This window comes from Nycticebus coucang, chromosome 3, assembly GCF_027406575.1.
Source record: "Nycticebus coucang isolate mNycCou1 chromosome 3, mNycCou1.pri, whole genome shotgun sequence".
Classification (NCBI taxonomy): Eukaryota; Metazoa; Chordata; class Mammalia; order Primates; family Lorisidae; genus Nycticebus; species Nycticebus coucang.
Genome location: NC_069782.1, coordinates 139,891,219 through 139,905,491, shown reverse-complemented (window position 1 = coordinate 139,905,491; position 14,273 = coordinate 139,891,219). Strand labels below are relative to the sequence as shown.

General features: G+C 34.9%; 1 protein-coding gene across 3 annotated transcripts in view; it reads right to left on the bottom strand.

Annotated features, from left to right (window-relative positions):
• Nucleotides 1–419: 419 nt before the first annotated feature.
• The window catches only part of PDCD4 (programmed cell death 4), a 34,394-nt gene continuing 20,540 nt past the window's right edge, over nt 420–14,273 (bottom strand). For 2 of the 3 annotated variants that reach the window (XM_053583621.1, XM_053583622.1), the window contains exons 7-12: nt 12,129–12,226; nt 11,078–11,192; nt 4,669–4,776; nt 4,305–4,415; nt 3,193–3,332; nt 420–1,121 (exon numbers count right to left, since the gene is read on the bottom strand). In XM_053583621.1, the coding sequence (XP_053439596.1) occupies nt 1,061–1,121; nt 3,193–3,332; nt 4,305–4,415; nt 4,669–4,776; nt 11,078–11,192; nt 12,129–12,226 (633 nt within the window). In that variant the 3' untranslated portion in view covers nt 420–1,060. The remainder of the gene's footprint in view (nt 1,122–3,192; nt 3,333–4,304; nt 4,416–4,668; nt 4,777–11,077; nt 11,193–12,128; nt 12,227–14,273) is intronic. The other variant, XM_053583623.1, reaches the window with a different exon arrangement.

Below are 14,273 nucleotides of genomic sequence, written 5' to 3'. Positions count from 1 at the left end.
GAAAAGAAATGTGATCAGGCCTTAGATAAATGTTATTATTGGTAGCCAGTATTTTCTCAGACACTGGGCAAATATAAAGTTTTGTGTAATTTAACACCATTATTTGGTAACAGAATTTAAGAATAATGAAAGGTACGTGTTATTTTAGAAATTTCATTAAGCTATAAATCAGATCAGTAAACAAGGGAGTAAAGTGTGCATGCATTTTTCCCCATTATAAGTGTGCATGCAGTTTTTCCCAGTATAATCTTAAAATAACTTACTGTGTAAGCTTGATGTAAAAGTTTCAAGGAAAAAAAAGTTTGAGGAACACAGCTTAAATTCTGGGTTCAAGTATGTTTCTTTAGATGATTTAAAATTTGTTGAAATTAAAGTTTACAGAAGACCTAAAATAAACGTACTCCCAATAAAGAATCAACACTGTTTCACATGTTTTATTTTGTTGTACATTCTTCTCAAACCAAGTTCATTTTTCCAGTTTTGTAGAAAAATAGATGTTCCAGCCACCATTCATTTACTTAACTGTCTAGTCTTTAAGACCAATCAATATGTTCCCTGGAAAGATGAATAAGTCTTATGACTAACTCATTTTTTAAAAATTCTTTAAGACAAAGAAATAACCTTTTTTTTTTTTTTAACTCCCAAAGCACAGTATTTCAACAGCAGCAGCCAACATGGGGTATTTTAGCAGCTTAACTTTACCCCCTAAATAAAGCTTTGTATAAACCAGTGATTTTACTACAAAAAACACTGTCCTTGAAAGAAAGGAGTGGCAGTCAGACATCAATGCAAAACTTGGAATGATTAGGTCATAAACATGGCACTTACAAAAGGTAGCTTATTAGAATATTCCACTTAAGAAGTTACTTTTCTGTCTCTCCTTTCCCCCTCAAAAAAAAAAAAAATCTTTTAAAAGTTCCCCTTAAATGTAAGTTTGTAAAATTTCAGAAATGCCTTGTACCCAAAACAAGTGCTAAAAAAAAAAAAAAACCTGTGCTAACAACTCTTACAATTCAGATATATATTTTTATAATATCTAAGACTGCAAGAGTTCTTATATTCAGTAGCTCTCCGGTTTAAGACGACCTCCATCTCCTTCGCTTACAAAACGCTTTCTGCCCCTGTAATAAAAAGAACAAAAATATATTAAAATAGATATAACTTCTGACTATAGTCAATGGAAAAAAATCTTGGTATTTTTTGGTTCCATATACTAAGTTTCCAAGGGTTTTTTGTTTTTTTTAAGAAAAAAATAAAAAGAATGCCTATGATTCCTTTGAAGAAGACTTTCCTCACTATACATCTTAGCATAAAGTATCAAATCAACAGTGAATCTGAGTTTTTATTTAAATGAAAGCTTAACTGTTGAAGTAAGTTATGCAAAATGAGTCATGTAAAAAAAGTTAATATAAAACTTAAGGCAAACATCTTACTTAGAAATTTAATATTTACTTCCACCACGTTATTTGAAAGCTAAAATAGTGGGCCAAATAGGAAACACTAACGTAACTTAACAATCATGCAAACTTGAGCTATGGAAGCTATCAAAATATCCAAATTTAATAATTTTTTTTCCAATTTTTATCAGATTAGAAAATCCATAACTGGAATGTGGAAAAACATCAGAATCTAATTCCAGCCTATGCCCTATTTTGGGATTCTTACTATTTCAAATTCAAGAAGCCCTGGCTCTATAGTGTAACCACACTGGCTACATGTAGTAGCAATAGCCCAGCTGGAACACCTGGCTAGTAACCTAAAGCAGCAAGTGGGAATGGAGACGGCAGGATTAGCCCTTACACTGACCCCAGACCAACATGCACAAGCATGCAAGACCACACCATGTGCACTTCACCCAAGTAAGCACAATGAGGCAGAGGACAAAAGTCAAAGCTAAACTGGTATACACAGGAAGTTTAAGTATTCCCAAACAATCAATCCTGAAAGCAAAGCCACAATAGAAATAATGAGACTTTCAAACAGAGGCTTAAAAACGTTTTAAAAGCCAGTGCCAAGGTGCTGACCCCCTCTCCAAACTTAAGTCTAGGTGGCAACCAGCTACATTTTCTTGAACATAAAGGCTTCAGACTATGTTATTATGAGACCAAGATACAGAATGAAGCAGTCAACAGCAAGAAGTCTTACCAAAATTGAGTTTTTACAGTTGTACACTGCTTGATACATCAATACATAAATGGCGCTATCACCAAGCTGCAGTCTGTATTTCTAAACATATGTTGTAAAGCCATAAACTGAATCTTACATCACTTTTTTTCCTCCTCTCTGAATGGCTTCTAAACTTTCTATATATCACAGGACCCTGTCAGGAATTATTTTTCTGAGATGTAATTCTCACAATGCACTTCAAATACTCAAAGCTTAGGAATTTTTTCCCAAGAAAATTACAAAAAAATGTAGTAAAACTGACCCACACAAGAAGTTTAGCTACTGCTAAACATTCATACCCACTATAAGCTTCAATATTAGATTTAACAACCAACTTAACTCAGGCGGCGCCTGTGGCTCAAAGGGGTAGGGCACCGGCCCCACATGCCAGAGGTGGTGGGTTCAAACCCAGCCCAGTCAAATCAAAACTGCAATTTAAAAAAAAAAAAAAAAGCAACTTAACTCTTAAAAAAGAGTTACATCCTAGTAGCACAAATATAGTACCTCCAAAGAACCTCCCACCCATATGCTTTCTCATAGGATACAATCCAATCAGCCCCAATTCCCCATCCTATGAAGAAGCAAGGGCAGCCACACGGTGTAGGAAAGAGCCTAGATCTCTGAAGCCAGAAGTCTGGATTCACTCTTGGCCTCTACCATGGACTAGCCATGTGATCTTAGAAAAGGTACATTATAAACCCCTACGTCTCTATTCCCTCATCTTATTATTGATAGTACCTACTCTAAAATTAAACATTTAAAGTACTTATAACAAAGCCTGGTAAACAACTGCACCACAAAATGAGTTTCCTTCAAATGAACCAGAACCTAATAAGATAGTCTTGTACATATTTACAAGGAGGTAAAACAAGCTTTATGCTTGTTTCTCCATAAACTCAAAATAGTAATGAAGATATATCATTTTTCTGACACAGCTAGAATGATAGAAAACTATTTTAGCACTTGGCCTGTCCTAACTCCTCATCCAGTATTTTATATTGAGAAAGTAATATTTAAAGAATGTACCTTGAAGGACAAAGATCTCTGAGGTGTTTGGAAATTATTCCAGCCTGAAAACATTCTTCTACAAATCGCTCAAGCACAGAGTATGAATGTGGGACATCCAGATTAATGTCTGGAATTTCATTATAAATTCTCTCATAACCCTAAAATGATGAAATTATATATAGAATTCTTAGCCCATAAAAAAATACATCCCATAAAACAATCCATCACTATGTCATCAGTCTATTTAAGGCCAAATGTTCATACAGTTAAATTGAGGTTAGATTTGAACCTTGTAAAGTACAGAAAGTAGATTTGTTACAGAATGTTTTCTTTAAAACTGTTCTTTCAAAAGAACTGCAGGCAGACTTCTATCAGACATTGGACAAATTTCTTCTCCATCTTCTTTTCTATATACATTTACTACCTTTTAAAAAAATAAAGTGCAAACAAAATAAGAACCTCACTAACATTTCAAAAATACATACAATTTTAAATAAGTACTTTAAAGTATAATTTGTTAAAGGTTCATGTTTCTCTAAATATAAAATAGAAGTATTATATATTAGAAACTGAACACTTGAGAGGGAATATACAATCACATTTTTAAAAATAGGTAAGGCCAGGCACGGTAGCTCACACCTGCAATCCTTGCCCTTTGGAAGGCCAAGGCTGGTAGATTGTCTGAGCTGAGGAGTTAGAGAAATGCCTGAGCAAGAACCATACCCTACCTCTAAAAATAGTCGGGTGTTGTGGTGGGCGTCTATAGCCCCAGCTGGTTGGGAGACCAAGGCAAGAGGATGGCTTGAGCCCAAGAGTTTGAGGTTGCTGTGAGCTATGATGCCACTGGCATTCTACTGAGGATGACAAAGTAAAACTCTGTCTCCCAAAACATTAATTGATGAAATAAAAATAAATAGAAATAAGTTAAAAAAACTCAATGAAGTGTTACTTTCCAAGAAGTAGCTGTAAGAGGTTCAAACCTCAAACACTACCATTAAGAAAACAAACAAATATTAATATTAAATATTAATATTTAATATTATAAACATAATATTAAACTTAAAGAAAATTTAATTCTTTACTCAATCATATATTAGCCTAAAAGATGTTCAAAATAATACTATACTTACTCTTTTCATTTGGTCTACAGTAATGGTAGAAGACTTCCAAAGGGATTTTAATAAATCCAAAATCACCTTAAACGTATTTTCTCCAGTTGACTCTAAAACCATTACAATAGCCTAAAAATTGAATGAATGAATGAATTTTGGGTCATTAATTCATATAAGAAACTGCTCCAAAAATGTAACAGCCTTTTCTCTAATTTGTAATCATTATGTGATTTTATAATCATGAAAATTTAAAAACTACTTTCTTCCTTAATATTTTATAACAAGAAAAAAATGTACGTTATTAAAGCAGCATTAAATCACTGTGGTACAAAAAGGAACACTTAATTAAAAAGTTCTCTTTGGTATGGCAAGGTAATCTTACTTCATATACAAGCTCATGGTGAAAATGAGGTACTTCCAGTTCCTTAAGGCAATGTTCAGCTTCAGGTATGTCCCCAGACAGTAAATACTCTTTCAACAGCATATCAATCTATTAGATTTAAAAGTTGAGATGCGTTAGAATTCCTAATTTTTAAAAAAAACTGTGCTTACCCACAGGATTATTTACCCTCATTTCAATATATTATATTATGAAACAGCAGATCACAGCTAAGAACACACAGACCCCACATGCACTTATCATAATTTTTTCATAATTAAAAAAAGTCCTCAATTTTTAAATGGTTCATAATGATGAAGTGTCTTCAGTGTGTCTGAACACTCGCTGAAATCCAAGAACAGGGATAATATCCATGGCCTGGGTTATATGACCATAATGCTTTAGAATGCTCCCAGTGAAATCAAGGAATTTTAAATACCACTAGAGGGCCCTAACGGAAAGTCTCAGTATGAATTTTTAAGGTGGCATAAAATATTGCACTTTTATCAAGATGACCTGAATAGTAAGAACCCTGGAAGCCGAAAAAGTGACAGATGATAATGGGGCATTATTGAACAGGGCAATACAGTTTCTCTTTTCTCTACAAGTAAGGATTTGAAACCCATTATCTAAAATGGTCATCAATAATTCAGTTTCCACTTGAAGCTAAAAAGGAAAGTTCTGTTTAAACTTGAATAATATCATCTATGGCTATAGAGAAAAAATTTTCAGCACACGAACTTCCCTATATGCCACCTGTTAAAATCACTTTTGCATCTAGGTGGCACTGAGTGCTAGCTAACTGAAAATAAACTTTTTTAATTATCTTCTTTTTCCCACTGCTACAGCATATTTTCATACAAGGTAAAGTAAAGTGTAATCACAAAATACATCCTGATGAATAATTCCTATTATGCTTTAGGAAAGTAAATATTTAAAGCACAGCATTTGAATAAAGTGTTTTTATAATTATCAATTAATATACAGTCATTTGTCATTTAACCATAAGGATACACTCTGAAAAATGTATTAGATGTTTTCTGTCACATGACTATTACAGTGTATTTACACAAACCTAGAGGGTACACCCTACTGCACACCTAGGCTATATGGTATATACTATCACTCCTAGGCTACAAACCTATACAGCATGTTACTGTACTGAATACTTTAATTAGAACACAATAGTATTTGTTTATCTGAACATAGAAAAGGTATACTAAAATTATGGTATAAATGACCAAAAAAAAAAAAAAAAAGGTATACTTGTGTAGCAATCTTAACTATGAATTGAGCTTGAAGGACTAGAAATTGCTCTGGTTGAGTCAATGTTAAGTGAACGTGAAAGCCTAGGAATGTATACTAGTACAGACTTTATAAACAATATACACTTAGGCTACCCTAAACTTATAAGAAAATAAATTGTGCCATGATATTACAATGGCTACAACAACACTAGGTAATAGGAATTTTTCAGCTCCATTATAATCTTAAGAGATCACCACGGTTCCATACTGTCCATTATTAACCAAAAATTGTTATGTGGCATATGACTGTATTTGTTATTTAAATTCTACTTAGTTTTAAGGGCAGCACCAGTGGCTCAGTGAGTAGGGCACTGGCCCCATATACCACGGGTGGCAGGTTCGAACCCAGACCCGGCCAAACTACAACAAAAAATAGCCAGGCATTGTGGCGGGCACCTGTAGTCCCAGCTACTTGGGAGGCTGAGGCAAGACAATGCGCCTAAGCCCAAGAGCTGGAGGTTGCTGTGAGCTGTGATGCCACAGCACTCTACCATGGGTGACAAAGTGAGATTCTGTCTCAAAAAAATAATAAAAAAATTAATTCTACTTAGTTCTAACATTTGCTATGTAACTTTAAAAAATATTTTAAATGCTGCCCATGGATTCCATATGTTTCTGAGAATGATAAATTATGAACACATGTATACATTTCTAAGTCTTCTTTGTCTCAACCCTTCCTTCCATTTGGTTATATGAATATCCAAATAATGTCCACCTCAAATTCATATTGGTAGTTTTATTTCAATTTTTATCTTATCTGTTTTTTTTATTATAAATTCACACACAACAGTTTAGCAGTTTCTCAAAATATTAACTTGGGGGAATTGCCATCTTGAACATATTATGTCTTCTGATCTGCACACATGAAATATAATTAAGTCTTCTTTAATTTCCTTCAACAATGCTTTGCAGTTTTCAGTGTATCAGATTTGCATTTGATTTACTCCTAAGTATTTTATTTTTGATGCTATTTGTAAATTGCAATTAATTTCAGTTCAGATCTTTCACTGCTACCGTATAGATACAGAATTGCATTTTCATATTGATCTTATATCCTGCAACCTTGCTGAACCCATTTATTTAGTGAATAGTTTATTTTGGGTTTGGGGAGGTTATTTGGTAGATTCATTCAGATTTTCCATATACAGTTCATATTATCTGTGAATCAAACTAATATTACCTCCACCTTCCTTTCCAATCTGGATGCCTCTTATTTCTTAACCTTGCCTACATGTCCTGGTATTTTAACTATTTTTATACCTTAATTCTTCTAATAATTCTTTAATTTTTAAAAAAACAGATACACAAGATCCTAGCAAACAGAATCCAGCAACACATCAAACAAATTATACACCATGACCAAGTGGGTTTTATCCCAGGGTCTCAAAGCTGGTTCAGTATATGTAAATCTATAAATATAATTCATCACATAAACAAATTAAAAAACAAAGACCATATGATTCTGTCAATTGATGCAGAAAAAGCTTTTGATAATATACAGCATCCTTTCATGATCAGAACACTTAAGAAAATGGGTATATTAAAAAAAAAAAGAAAATGGGTATAGAAGGGACATTTCTTAAACTGATAGAGGCCATCTACAGCAAACCCACAGCCAATATCGTATTGAATGGAGTTAAATTGAAATCATTTCCACTCAGATCAGGAACCAGGCAAGGGTGCCCATTGTCTCCACTGCTTTTTAACATTGTAATGGAACTCTCAGCCATCACAATTAGGGAAGAAAAGGCAATCCAGGGTATCCACATAGGGTTAGAAGAGATCAAACTTTCACTCTTCGCAGATATGATTGTATATCTGGAAAACACCAGGGATTCTACCACAAAACTCTTAGAAGTTATCAAGCAATACAGCAGCATCTCAGGTTACAAAATCAATACTCATAAATCTGTAGCCTTTATATATACCAACAATAGTCAAGCTGAAAAAACAGTCAAGGACTCTATTCCATTCATAGTAGTGCCAAAGAAGATGAAATATTTGGGAATTTACCTAACAAAGAATGTGAAAGATCTCTAAAAAGAGAACTATGAAACTCTAAGAAAAGAAATAGCTGAAGATGTTAACAAATGGAAAAATATACCATGCTCATGGCTGGGAAGAATCAACACTGTTAAAATGTCCATACTACCCAAAGCAATATACAATTTTAATGCAATCCCTATTTAAGCTCCACTGCCATACTTTAAAGACCTCGAAAAAATAATACTTAGTTTTATATGGAATCAGAAAAAACCTCGAATAGCCAAGACATTACTCAGAAATAAAAACAAAGAGGAGGAATCACACTACTTGACCTCAGACTATACTATAAATCGACAGTGATCAAAACAGCATGGTACTGGCACAAAAACAGAGAGGTAGATGTATGGAACAGAATAGAGAACCAAGAGATGAACCCAGCTACTTACCATTATTTGATCTTTGACAAGCCAATTAAAAACATTCAGTGGGGAAAAGATTCCCTATTTTAACAAATGGTGCTGGATGAACTGGCTGGCGACCTGTAGAAGACTGAAACTGGACCCACACCTTTCACCATTAACTAAGATAGACTCTCACTGGATTAAAGATTTAAACTTAAGGCATGAAACTATAAAAATACTAGAAGAGGCGGCGCCTGTGACTCAAAGGAGTAGGGCACCGGCCCCATATGCTGGAGGTGGCAGGGTTCAAACCCAGCCCCGGCCAAAAACCGCAAAAAAAAAAAAAAAAATTAGAAGTGCAGGGAAAACACTTGAAGAAATCAGCCTGGGCGAATATTTTATGAGGAGGACCCCTTAGGGCAATTGAAGCAACACCAAAAATACATTATTGGGACCTGATCAAACTAAAAAGCTTCTGCACAGCCAGAACACAGTAAGTAAAGGAAGCAGACAGCCCACAGAATGGGAGAAGATATTTGCAGGTTATGTCTCCAACAAAGGTTTAATAACCAGACTCCACAGAGAACTCAAACATATTAGCAAGAAAAGAACAAGTGATCCCATCTCAGGGTGGGCAAGGGACTTGAAGAGAAACTTCTCTGAAGAAGACAGGCGCACGGCCTATAGACACATGAAAAAATGCTCATCATCCTTGATCATCAGAGAAATGCAAATCAAAAACTACTTTGCGATATCATCTAACTCCAGTAAGATTAGCCCACATCACAAAATCCCAAAACCAGAGATGTTGGTGTGGATGTGGAGAAAGGGAACACTTCTACACTGCTGGTGGAAATGCAAACTAGTATGTTCCTTTTGGAAAGATGTTTGGAAAACACTTAGGGATCAAACAATATACCTGCCATTTGATACTACTAGGTATATATCCAGAACACCAAAAATCACATTATAACAAAGATATTTGTACTAGAATGTTTATTGCAGCCCAATTCATAATTGCTAAGTTATGGAAGAAGCCCAAGTGCCCATCGACCCACAAATGGATTAATAATTTGTGGTATATGTACACCATGGAATATTATGCAGCCTTAAAGAAAGAGGGAGACTTTACCTCTTTCGTTTTTACATGGATGGAACTGGAACATATTCTTCTTAGCAAAGTATCTCAAGAATGGAAGAAAAAGTATCCACTGTACTCAGCCCTACTATGAAACCAATTTATAGCTTTCATATGAAAGCGATAACCCAATGATAGCCCAAGAATATGGAGAAAGGGGAGAGGGACGGGAGGGGAGGGGAGATGGGTGGAGGGAGGGTAATTGGTGGGATCATACCTATGGTGCATCTTACAAGGGTACATGTGAAACTTACTAAATGTAGAATATAAATGTCTTAACACATTAAGAGTTTGCTGTGAAGGCTATGTTAACCAGTTTGATGAAAATATTTCAGATTGTATATAAAACCAGCACATTGTACCCCATGATTGCATTAATGTACACAGGTATGAATAAAAAAAAAAAAAAAAAAAAAAGATACACAGGTCATTACAAAAGTTTTCTAATACACAAAAGTATAAATGTAAAATTCACACAAATGGAAACAAATGAAGTCCTCCCCATAACCCTGCCAAGCTGAGCAAGTTCGAACTTGCATGGGTGAATCAGAAAGGATGCTGTCGATCGTGTTTCTTTTTTGGCTGGGGCAGAGTTTGAACCTGCCACCTCCAGTATATAGGACCGGTGCCCTACTCCTTTGAACCACAGGTGGCGCCCCCTCTATTGTGTTTCTTGAAAGTGAAATGATAAACCATAACAGTCTATCTCAGAACCTTCAGAGTTACCTATGTATTGCAATCATGACATTGAAAACACCAATTTATGTATTTTAATATTAATATACGTATATGAAAGCAAAAATGGCCAAGGCTCAAAGTATATTTTGAGCTCCTTAATGCTTAAACTAGATAATACATCAAGACGTATCATTAAAAGACTTATTAAAAATAAAAATTACAGTCACATGAAAAGATTATAATCAAAAATGTAAAGCACATTAACTATAAATCTTCTAATTACATGTCTTTTCTTCAAGATCTTAAAATAAGGAGATTAACTACATTTTTTGTTTCTTGCTATAGAATAGCATATTACAGCCAGAAAAAAAATCCACAGGGAATAATCTCACGTTCGTTTCCTTTTAAAGAATGTATACAGCTAGTGGACTTCCTCACTAAAATGTACCACTCTGATCTACTCTAGCTCTCAAAATTGTAACTTATGATCTGAGACTATTTCAAATTGCTCACATAAATAATAGATATTTATTGAATAACTACAAAGTGGGAAAATCTCAAGTCTACAAAATTTAAAAATTTTAAATACTAATATAAGAGAAAGATTTCAGGCATTCCTTTGAAGTTCATACCTAACCTTCTTATAATTATTCACAAAAATTCTTTTAACTTAATACAATCTCACTGAGTAAAATATTAAACATTTAATAACAATCCAGTATAATTATCATATAATTTATAGTAAAAGGGTATATAGCCAAATATAAAAGGATTATTCAATTTTCCATTTGCAGCTACAAGACTGAACTTAAACTTGTCCAAAAAAATACCAGCTATTTGGCACAAATTACAAGTTAACTTAAAAAATACAAATTAAGTTAAAAACAATACCCAATCATTACCTCTTTAACAAGGTGATTGACAGGTTGCTGCCCGCCTCCAGAGCCCCATACACTATCTTTACGCTTTCCACCTTTAGACATACTCAGCAGCACGGTAGCTTTATCCAGAGCAGCTCTACGAAAAAGGAAAAAAATTCAATTTTAGTGTCTGAACATGTCTGAAGTTTATCCAATTATGGCTAAAGCTAACAAAATTCCATATGCCCTAAAATCTTTCATATAAACTAAAAGCAATATAAAATTCAAAACTCAAAAAAAATCTTTTTCAAAATAAAAAGTTGAGAGCAGAAAAAAGTTGATTTTCATGTTAATAGTCTCAGGCTTTATCACTTCCATTTCTCATTCAGGAAAATTAAAATATATTAAAAAAATAACTGATACGCAATGAGAAAGAACATGCATGTCACGTGCAATTTTTACCTATATCCATGCCTTCTTACCCAGGGAAACTATCCCACTATGACCTCAAGTAGCCCTAGAAAATTAATATCTAGACCTGAGAAAACCTAATACATGGCTATGTCTAAGTCTAAATCTCTAGGAAGTTAAGAAAAATCACACAACACAACTCCCAAATATCACCTATGGCTTACACTTAATTATACCAAAGGACAAGAGTGAAAAAAATGTATTCCAAAAGATTTCTACAGTAGATAAGTACAATATAAAATTGTAAATCAGGATCCTCTGTTAATCTTATCCATCTTATAAGACTCTTAAATAAATGCAGAATGTTAGAACCTGAAGGCAACTTAAAGAACATAACTTAACCCAATGCTTTCATTTTATAAAAGCATTTGATACCCAAACAAGAATGGCTTGACTGATGAAGGCAATTAATTTCAGGTTAGCTAAAACTTAGAACTTTTGGGTTGTAGTACTATCCTCCTATTATATCATGCCAACAACCTCTCCATTCCGTTTTAACTGTGGAGAATACAAACAAGTCACAGATGTCCACAAGGTCTGATTAATATAAGTGTCATTTCAATAGTCTCTTGTAGAAATTCACCCACTATGAAATTCTAAGTAGGAAAATTAATTTACTTACCTAGCCTGTACACAATCTACAGTTCCTTTGTAACTATCAATATAGGTATTACATAAAATTCCATCTCCAACAGCTCTAGCAATAAACTGGCCCACCAACTGTAGTGAAAAAAGAGACCTATATAAAAAATCTAAAACTTTAATAGTACATAATTTTTATTTATTTTATTTTATTTTATTTTTGAGAAAGAGTCTCACTATGTCACCCTGGGTAGAGTGCCATGCTGTCACAGCTCACAGCAACCTCAAACTCTTAGGCTTAAGCAATTCTCTTGCCTCACCCTCCCAAGTAGCTGTGACTACAGGCATCCACCACTACATCCGGCTATTTTCTTGTGGCAGTTGTTATTATTGTTTTAGTTGACCTGGGCGGACTTGAACCCGCCAGTCTAGATGCATGTGGCTGGCACCGTAATCACTGAGCTACGGGCACTGAGCCAGGACCTAATTTTTAAATATATAAATGGTGAAGACTGGTTGAATACACAGTACTACCTATAAATATTGGAATATCAAAAAACACCAATTAGTAACGGTTACGTCAAACATCACTTCCACCTCTTTACCTTCAAGTTAAGTGCCACATCTGTTTTGCTCACTACTGAATCCCCAACACTTTGCACACTGCATAATTCATAGTACATAATCAAAAGTATTTAAATGAATATCTTAAAGTCAGATAAAGCCTCTTTTCTAAAAAGACAATGGACTAGGCTTTCTCAAAAAACTGTCCACAGAAAGACAGTTAAATGAATTTGTCTTATGGAGAAAAAACATGTAGAAATATTTATATGAACATATGTTCATAGTATTATAATAAAAATTGGAAACAACTTTAGTGTATAAGAATAAAGGTCTGTTTGAGAAGTAAATACATAAAGATGATACATTTTATGGCCATAGGTAAAGATATTAACGTTGATAAATAGCAATAATTTCATTGCTACACAGGGGAAATACTTTTCTTTTTCTTTTTTTTTTTTTGAGACAGAGCCTCAAGCTGTTGCCCTAGGTAGAATGCCATGACGTCCTAGCTCATAGCAACCTCCAACTCTTAGGCTCAAGCAGTCCTCTTGCCTCAGTTTTTTTGTTTGTTTGTTTGAGACAGAGCCTCAAGCTGTTGCCCTAGGTGCAACTGGGTAGAGTGCCATGGCATCACAGCTCACAGCAACCTGTAACACCTGGGCTCAAGCTATTCTCCTGCCTCCACTTCCCAAGCAACTGCGACCACAGGCCCACAGGCGCCTGCCACAACGCCTGGATTTTTATTATTATTTTTTTTTTGGTTGCAGCCATCATTGTTTGGCGGGCCAGTGGGGCTGGATTTGAACCCTCCAGCTCAGGTGTATGTGGCTGGCGCCTTAGCCTCTTGAGCCACAGGCACCGAGCCAGGGCAAATAATTTTCAAAGCTACACAGAGGAAATCTTATTTATGACTTTTTATAATAAACTTTAGTCAAATTCCATCAATTATAACATTTTTTAAAATCCTAGCTAACAAAACAGATTAACTACATATAATAGAAAATATATATATGCCTTTCTGCCATGTAAGAACACAAAGAAAGCACCGTCCAGGAGTACCAAGCCCTCACCAGACACCAAATCTGCTGGCACCTTGAACTTGGACTTCCCAGCCTCCAAAACTGTGAGCAAGAAATTTCTGTTGTTGGTGTCAGTGAGTAGGGCGCCGACCCCATATACCGAGGGTAACAGGTTCGAACCCAGCCCCAGCCAATCTGCAAAAAATAGCCTGGTGTTGTGGTGGGCACCTGTGGTCCCAGCTGCTTAGGAGGCTGAGGCAAGAGCTGGAGGATGCTGTGAGCTGTGACACCACAGCACTCTACCAAGGGTGACAAAAGTGAGACTCTGTCTCTTAAAAAAAAAAAGAAAAAAAAGAAATTTCTGTTGTTTATAAGTCACCACCTATGGTATTTTGTTATAATAGCTTAACAAACTATTCATCTTATACTCTCTTTGTTTTCTTTGTACTCTCTAACTTGCCTGATAAACCACTGAATGTCTTTTCAGCAGACCTAACAATTTAGTCTTGGTAAGTAGAGTCAGGCCTATATCACATTACTGTACAAGAAGGTCACTGGAGCTTTTCCCAGAACAAGCACCGGAATATGTGCATATACATCAT